At 40.7% G+C, this 9,425-nt stretch overlaps 1 protein-coding gene across 1 annotated transcript in view; it reads left to right on the top strand.

Moving 5' to 3' along the window:
• Nucleotides 1-9,425, top strand: part of RPGR (retinitis pigmentosa GTPase regulator) — a 53,178-nt gene that overhangs the window by 24,454 nt on the left and 19,299 nt on the right. The window contains exons 11-13 of the mRNA XM_014457414.2: nt 498-666; nt 7,262-7,356; nt 7,691-7,756. Coding sequence (XP_014312900.1) covers nt 498-666; nt 7,262-7,356; nt 7,691-7,756 — 330 coding nt within the window. The remainder of the gene's footprint in view (nt 1-497; nt 667-7,261; nt 7,357-7,690; nt 7,757-9,425) is intronic.

Genomic DNA, 9,425 nt, shown 5'->3' with positions numbered 1-9,425 from the left:
CCTCTAACTGTCCCCCTTGCTGGCCAGGTCACCCCCAACTGCCCCCTCCCTGCTTGCCTGGTCACTTCTAACTGCCTCCCCCCCCGCCTGCCTGGTCACCCCTTACTGCCCCCTCACCGGCCTAGTCGCCCCTCACTGCCCCCCTGCCAGCCTAATTGCCCCCAACTGCCCCCCTGCTGGCCTGGTTGCCCCCACCTTTCCCCCATACTGGCCTGGTCGCCCCTCACGGCCCCCCTGCTGGCCTGGTTGCCCCACGCAACCTGCTGTTCAGTCATTTGATGATCCCTCACTAACCCCCCTGTCAGCCTGGTCGTAGGCAGCCATCTTGTGAGGACGTGAGGGTTAATTTGCATATTACCTCTTTATTATATAGGATGGTGTGGGATGTTGGTCAACTTTGAATTCTCTCTCAAGTATTTTTATCAACCACAGGGTATTTGATATCTGTATGAAATGTATAAAACATCTAACAGTTTATTTGTTTTTTTTAAAAAAAGGAGAAATCCCCAGATTCTCTTCAAATGATGCAAGCGCTACCTCCAATTAAAGGGACTCTTGGGTCATCTATTTGTTTTTCCCCAAGTTCAGTTCCTTTCTGCATATTTACAAATAATCTGCCAGAGAAAATGACTGAAAAGGAGGACTCCATAAAGCCCATGGAACCAGGTAATATTCGATACTCTACCTGCTCTGAGAAAAAAATGTAGCTTTTATTCCTGTTGTTTTCATGTTTACCTTAAGATGTTTTCTTCAATTAAACTGTTTTCTTCCTAAAGACTGACATCACTCATTTGAACTCAAATCAAATAGCAAGCAGTGTTTGGCATGTATAGTACTTCAGCTTACATTGTCTCCTTTAAACCCTGAAGCAACTCTGTGAATTAGATAGGAGTTATATTCTTTATTTTTATAGATTAAAAAAAGAAAGGCTTGAAGAGATTGAGTGACTTGTCCAAGATCAGCTTATAAATGAAGTGAATGGGTTTGAATGCAGGTCCTCTGGACCTGTGTGAAGTTCTGCATTTAGGTAGTATAGCATAGTGGTTAAGAGCTTTGGTGTAGGAGTTAAATTGATCTGGGGCTGGATGATAGCTCTGATATTTATTAACTATGTGACTTGTTAATAAATTGAGGCTTGACTTATAAGCCTCAATTTCCCTATCTTTGAAATGAGTTTAATAATACCTATTTTAGAGAGTGATTGTGACAGTTAAGTGTAAGGCGTATAAAATACTTAGCATTTAGTCTAGAAACCCCTTAGTAAATATATTCATGGTTATTATTAATACCTCCACCTCACTACCTGTTAAATATAGATTGTAATCCCAGCTCTTTAGCTATTACATACCTCTTCTAAATAATTTTGTTTACAGACATTTGTGTATCTTACAAGTATGTATATCTTACTTCAGGGCATGTGCTTGGATGATAGAGGCAGGACAAGAAGCCAAGACCAGGAGATCAGAGTAATTAGTAGGTTTCTAATGAAGAAGATATTTGGGATTAAGGACTATGGCAGAGATAATTTTTAGTACAGTGGAGCCTTGACTTACGAGTTTAATTCGTTCCGTGAAGGAGCTTGTAACTCAAATTACTCATATGTCAAATCAATTTTCACCATTACAATGAATTGAAATGCCATTAATCCGTCCCAGACACCCAAAAAACGAAGTTTTGCAAAATAACTGCAAGCACAAATACGAGCACAACACTGATGCTTCAACTAAGAGCTAACCGCTTAAAGTGAACGAGTGAGACACATGATGCTGGGCTGAAGTTGTGGCGTTCACTGTGACGTTCGCTGCGCCAACTAGCAGTGGGGTATCTGAAGCTGGCTTGAAACCCGAATTTTAGCTCGCAACTCAAAGCAAAAAATCGGCCGAGAGACGGCTCGTATCTCGAAAAACTCATTAGTCGGGACACTCGTAAGTCAAGGCCCCACTGTATCTTAGGGATCAGGAACCTAGACAAAAAGTTCAGGTAATAAAAGGTCAAGAATTCAGGTGAGAATTGTGGGCCATGATAATGAGATATTATCTACAACTAGGACCTTGATAATGATCTGGTTTCCGGCATTTCACCCAGAATTTTTGAATGTTTTCTTTTGCAATAAAAAATCACTGGCACTCTTCAGTCCTGTACATAGGAAAAGTAGATTCTGACAACAGTATGTACAAGGAAAAGAAGTTTATGGTTTGGGGAAATTGTTTCCCATTTCAAGATTTGAATGTGAAGATATAGAGAATTTGTAGCTAGATCAAAAGAAAAAAATATCCTTATCTTTTTGTGACTGTTTGCTAAAGCTGTCTTAGTGAAAAGTATTTTGAAAGTTGTATCCAACATATTATGTGACTTTATCTTTCTTATCCTTTATGTTTTATCTTAATTGTCATCTTCTCAACAAGGTCTTCCATGATCACCTTTCCTCTATTATAAACACTGAAGTCTGCAAATAAACTAAGAAAAAGTCACATAATATGTTGGATACAAAAAGAGAGGGTATATGTATCCAAGGCAAAGAAAATAACATACATAAATATTTGGAGGCCATTTTAAGAAAAGGAAAGACAACCATTGGGGCTAGAAAGTGAGGTTAAAAGGCAGGGCAAGATGATTTTGAAGAAAGACACAGTGACAAATTATTCATAGTTTTATAGGCCATGACAAGCCAATTTTACTTGACTGTTGTTGTTTTTTTGTTGTTGTTGTTTTCTTGTCCAAAGGAAAGAAAACAACATGTGTCCATGTTGTTAAATTTGTCTTTATTGTTGAAAGTATTATAGATGTCCTGTCCTTGTACCCCCATTGACCCACATCCACCCCACTCCTGCCCCCCTCCCCAAGCCTTCACCATACTATTGTCTGTCCCTGGGCTATGCATATCTATATATATAAAAGACTAAGCAACCATCCGACTGTCCGATTGGTAGCTATGATGCACAATGACCAACAGGGGGCAGACACTCCGACTGGTAGCTATGGGATGCACTGACCACCAGGGGGCAGACACTGAACACAGGAGCTGCCTAGCTGCAGTGACTTGGCAGTGGTGGTTCTTGGGTGATGTACCCCAGAACCAGAGAGGAGGGAGCCTGATTCTGAGGTGCGTCACCTGAGAACCACCCTCTTACAATCCAGGACACTCGGGGGATGTCGGAGAGCCAGTTTCGGCCTGATCCTCGCAGGCCAGGCCAAGGGATCCCACTGGCCAGAGGGAACCCGCTCACTATACAGATGCCCTTCAAGCCCTGGCGCCGCCCCAGATGCGGCCAGTCAGGGAGAGACCATGGGAGGTTGGCTTCAGGGTGTGTTCAGCCCGTCTTGCCCAGTCCTGCTCCGCTGGCCACCTTCTAATTAATTTCCTTTCAATGTGCATCAGTCTGCACTATATAATCCTACACTAATAAAAGGCTAATATGCAAATTGTCCCCTCAACTGGGAGTTCAACCAGGGGGCAGGGCCTGTTGGCCAACCACCCAAGGCCCCTTCCCCTGGCCGGCCCAGCTTGATCGGGCCAATCGGGGAGGGCAGGCCGGACCCAACCTGTGCATGAATTCGTGCACCGGGCCTCTAGTATATAATAAAATCCTATATAATAAAAGCCTAATATGCTAAATGTCCAACTGTTCAATCAGTCACTATGACATACACTGACCACCAGGGGGCAGATGCTTCAACCGGTAGGTTAGCTTGCTGCTGGGGTCTGGCCGATTGGGACTGGGCGAGATGGGCTGGACACGCCCTGGAGCCCTCCCACAGCTCCTCCCTGGCTGGCCAACCTCCGGCAGTCCCTCCCCAGCTAGCCGGCCCTGATCGGCCCTGATCGGGACTGGACAAGACAGGCCGGACACACCCTAGAGGCCTCTCGTGGTCCCTCCTCGGCCCCAATCATGCACTGATGGGGACCCTCGGCCTGGCCTATGCCCTCTCGCAATCCAGGACCCCTCGGGGGATGTTGGAGAGCCGGTTTCGGCCCAATCCCCACAGGCCAGGCTGAGGGAACCCACCAGTGCATGAATCCGTGCACTGGGCCTCTAGTTTAAAAATGAGCATTGACTTGCGCATGCATGATATATATAAAGCCCTCTCTGGTGCCAGTCGCACACGTGTGTTTTGATCTGTCATTGTCAATCATGAATTTGGTTGATACTTCTACTATTAGAAAAAGGGGAATAGCCACATTAAAATATTTCTTCTAATTAATTTCCTTTCAATGTGCATGAATCCATGCACCAGGCCACTAGTATGCATATAAGTTCTTTGATTAATCTCTTCCTGTCCCTCTTCCCCCCTTTCCCTCCAAGATTCATCAGTCTGTTCCATGTTTTCATGCCTCTGGATATATTTAGTTCACCATTTATTTTGTTCACTAGATTCCACATATAAATGAGATCATTTGATATTTCTCTTTCTCTGCCTGGCTTATTTCACTTAACATAATAATATCCATGTCCCTCCATGGTATCTCAAAGGGTAAGAGATCCTTCTTTTTTACAGCTGCATAGTGTTCCATGGTGTAAATGCACCACAGCTTTTTTATCCACTCATTTACTGATGGGCATTTGGGCTGTTTCCAGATCTTAGCTATTATAAATTGTGCTGCTATGACCATAGGGGTGCATATATTCTTTCTGATTGGTGTTTCGGGATTCTTAGGATATATTCCTAGAAGTGGGATCACTGGGTCAAATGGCAGTTACATTTTTAATTTTTGAAATTGTTCTCTATAGTGGCTGTACCAGTCTGTATCCCCACCAACAGTGTACTAGGGTTCCCTTTTCTCCACATCCTCACCTGCACTTGTCGTTTATTGATTTATTGATGGTAGCCATTTTTTAAGTTCAATTGAAGGTCATTAGAGGATTTTAAACAGTACAGTCAGGTGCTCCAATCCAACTTAATCTTAAGATGATGACTTGCCTCTGTGTGTATTGTAGGGAGACCCAGACTAGAGATAAGAAGAACACGTAGCAGCTTTTTGTAAGAGATAATGATGTGTGGACCAAGGTGTTTGCAGTGGAGATGAAGAGAAGGGGGCAGATTGGAAGTAAATTTTTGATGTACACCAACTGAAATTGCTAAACTTGTTAATGGATTACATATAGATGTGAAGGAAAGGGAAGAATCAAGGATGATTCCTAGACAACCCTGAACTTGGTTGATAAGTTTGAGGGGGGGGAAATAAAATTGAGCTTGAGATACCTGTGAGACATCCTAGCAAAAATATCAAGCAGGCAATTGAAAAAGCCTAAAATTCAGAATGAAGGTCTGGACTAGAGCTATAAATTTGGAAACCATCAACATAGAGATGGTATTTACAACCCATGAAAGTTGATGAAATCACTTAATAGAGATTAGAATAGGAAGAGAAGAAAGCCCAGGATTTAGCCCTGAGGATATCTAGCATTTAGAAGAAGGGTTCAGGAGGAATAGCTAGCAAAGAAGCCTTCCTCAGCCTGCTCAGCCAGCTGGGTAGGAGGAGGGAAATTAGGATAGAGTAGGGTCGTGAATTCAAAGTACTATGCAAGGGCCAAGAAAAAAGAGCTCAAAGGAATAGCCCATGGATTTAACATCATGGAGATTAGATGAGATCATGGATTTAACATCAAGAGATTAAACTACAGTGGGGCCTTGACTTACGAGTTTAATTCGTTTCGTGATGGAGCTCGTAACTCAAATTACTCGTATGTCAAATCTTAAAGTGAATGAGTGAGACACGTGATGCTGGGCTGATGTTGTGGCGTTCACTGTGATGTTCTCTGCGCCAACTAGCGGTGGGGTATCTGAAGCTGGCTCGTGACCCGAATTTTAGCTCGCAACTCAAAGCAAAAAATCGGCCGAGAGACACGGCTCGTATCTCGAAAAACTCGTTAGTCGGGACACTCGTAAGTCAAGGCCCCACTGTATTTTCTCTTTTGATCCTCTAAGAACTCCATTCATTCATCTATTCATTCATTCGTGAGTCCTTGCTACGGGTCAGGTACTGTTCGAGGCCATGGGGACAGAGCAGTGGACACTTTTGCATATTTTGGTGAGGAAGAGGAGCAGAGGAATCAACTGGCAGCTAGAGGGAAATGTGAGGTCAGTGGGAAATAGTAGAGCATCTTTATATACTAACTAGAGGCCTGGTGCACGAATTCGTGCATGGGTAGGGTCTGGCCAGCCCCCCCAATGGGGACCGATCGGCTGGGCGGGCTGGGAGGAGGGGCCATGGGTAATTGGCCAGCTGGCCCTGCCTCCGATCAAGGTGGGGGGCCAATTAGGGGCAGGACAGGCCAGGGGGAGGGGCCGAGGGAGGTTGGCCAACTGTGGGAGGTTGGCTATGGGAGCACACTGACCACCAGGGGGCAGCTCCTGTGTTGAACATCTGCCCCTTGGTGGTCAGTGCAAATCATAGCAACCAGTCAACCAGCCGTTCAGTTGACCGGTTGTAAAGGTCACTTAGGCTTTTATATATATAGATAACCTTGCAGTTTTCCATGAAAGTTTCTAGGTGCTTGTACTAGTTATCTGTTGCTACATAACAAATAACTCTGAAACTTATAGGGTTAAAACAACAAACATTTATTATCCCACACAGTTTCTGAGGATTAGGAATCCAGGAGCAGTCTAGCTGAGTAGTTCTGGCTCAGGGCATTTCATGCAGTTGTAGACAAGCTGTCAGTCATCTGAAGGCTGGATTGGGCCTGGCAAATACTTTTCCGTGCTCACTCAGATGGCCATAGTCAGGGGGCTTCACTTCCTCAGCACATGAGCTTCTCCCTAGGGATGTTCACAACATGGCTTCTCCCAGAACAAGTGATCCAAGAAAGAAAGAACATGTGGGACCAAGACACAACATCACAATTATGTCAGCTTTATTTTACTGGCCATACAGATCAATCTCATAAAATGTGTAAAGATACCACACTGAGTTATGCATACCAGGAGGATGTGGGTCATTGGGTCCCTTTTTGCGGACTCACTTCCACAGTGCTTGATATCTGGGTAGTATTGATCCCAAAGGAATAGTGTTTTCCTGTTCATATGGATGCAGAATTTGTTATCTTATCAGTGTCAAAATCTTCAAATTTGCAAAAAGAAATTTTAAAACCAATTGTCACTGGAATGAATTCTGTTCAATTCCCTTAACACGTGGTTAAAGGACCTTCCATAAAATTACATCTGCACTTTATATTACAGAATAATTTTGTTTATTATCCAGCTGTCTTTCACTTTTCCTTTGAAATCTGTTTTTCTCTTTTATCTTTTAATCATTCAGATTATTTTCAAGATAAAATGACCAAAGTGAAGGATATAGACAGCTCATCAGTGGATTCAAAAAGCCTTGGAGAAACTACTGATGTGTTAAATATGGTAATGGTTTTCTTATTTATGTATCTAGATATAAGTTTGAATTTCTTAAGGTATTTGTACGTATATATGTATTTCCTATACTGTTCTGTTATATGCATAGAATGCTTTTTGTTTTGGTTTCCTTTTGCTATTTTTAAATCAGGTTTATTGAGGTATAGGTTACATGCAATAAAATTCATTTCAATCCTCACATTATAAGTATTATGCAATTGTGGGTTTATTTTATTACTATCTGAGCTGTTTTGTATTATTTATATAGTAGAATGTATAAATATATAATTATATATATATAGTCTTCATTGTTTTTAGAACATTTATTTTTTATTTATTTCAGACACATATGATGAGCCTAAATTCCAATGAAAAGTCTTTAAAATTATCACCAATTCAAAAACAAAAGGTATAATATACAGAGTTATTTTTATTATGGTGGGTAAGAACAGTTTAAATTTTTTTTTCTTTGAAAGGTTTCTGGAAAGAACACAAGAAAGGTAAGCATTCACTTACTTTAGAATTGAAAAGACAGGAATATAATGTAGATCGCCTTAATTTGGGCTTGTTCTGTTGGTATGTATTTTCTGTGATGCAACAAGATTGACCGAATTCCAATGCTGAAATTTGCTCTTTGCAGTCACTTAACAAGTCAGAATAGCCATTATTTCTTGTCATAAAGGCAAAAGAGTATTGTTGTAGTTCTTAAGCATTGGAAGAGCCTACTGTTTATCAGCGTGGCTCTCTGGCTTTACTTGAGTATTGCTTTGCTATTGCTTTGGATGAGTAACTGTGCTGACCTTACAGAATTATATTGACATCTTTTGTGTGGTTTTGGTGAAAATATTTAATGGCTTTTCCAATGTTTGGAATGGGCTTTAATTTATCAAGGAATTGGTTAGCATAAAAATAAGATTAAACATTTGAAAATTAGTCAGAAACTGTGCATGATTGATAAAAACAGACCTTTAATGAATAACAAGTGAATAACAAGAGGAAGGAATATTCTGGTTATCACAGCTGTGGAGAGATAAAGGTCTCCCCTAAAATCACTTGCTTTTCCTAGTTTTATGGACCACTGGGGTGAAAGTATGAGGAGTTTGAGGATTAGAAGAATAAATTGGAGAAATACAAATTGAAGAAGGCTATAGAAAACATTTCATTTATATTTTTAGTGCCATTTACACATTGTTAAGCTAACAGTCATTAAAAGTAATTGAAGTGCAAGAGCATCTTGCTAAATTATAAAAATTTAGTATTAATCATTAGGTTTATCTTTATTTTACTGACAGAGACAAGGTGAATAACAGCATTTTTTTCTATATGGGAGAGCTGTTCTAATACAGTAGTGGAAGCTCAGTGAATGTTGACTGATTTTGACTTGCGAGCAGACAGCTTTTCTATGTTTTTCCTTCCTCTTGTCTTAGACTTTGGGCTCTGCCTCTTCTGTACTGCTTTTTTGCTCTGGGGGAAAAAAGGCATATACGTTTAGGAATCATTTCTGGCCCATGGGCCTCTGTCTCTCTCAGGGCTCATGAAAGAATTATGACTTTCTAAAGAATAGGACCTAGAACAAACAGATAAAGAAAGATTTCCTTTTTAATTGATAATATATTTTATACTTCACATACTCTTTTTTTCTTTATTGATTAAGGTTCACATACTCTTTTTATTAGAAGCCCTATCAGGCTTACTTTGGTAAATAAAAAGAAATTTATTATAGTATTTCTATATATTAATTTTTAATTTGTGCTTTTTAAATAATTTCTTTAGCAAAAAAAATTATGACCTCTTTCTGGGCCTAACACATCACAATTTATAAAACTTGATTTAGTGAGATTTTACTACCCAGAGATTCAAATTAATGAAATATTCAACCTATTAGCTTGCAAATTTAGGTCAACAGTTTGATTTTTGCCTTATTTTGTCCAGCAGGAAATTAATTTCAATTCTTTTTTTAAAATATATTTTTATTATTGGTTTCATAGAGGGAGAGGAGGAAAGAGATAGAAACATCAATGATACGAGAAAATCATTGATTGGCTGCCTCCTGCACGCCCCACACTAAGGATGAAGCC

This window comes from Myotis lucifugus, unplaced genomic scaffold, assembly GCF_000147115.1.
Source record: "Myotis lucifugus unplaced genomic scaffold, Myoluc2.0 scaffold_76, whole genome shotgun sequence".
In the NCBI taxonomy this organism is placed as follows: Eukaryota; Metazoa; Chordata; class Mammalia; order Chiroptera; family Vespertilionidae; genus Myotis; species Myotis lucifugus.
This window is presented reverse-complemented; position numbering and strand designations above follow the sequence as displayed.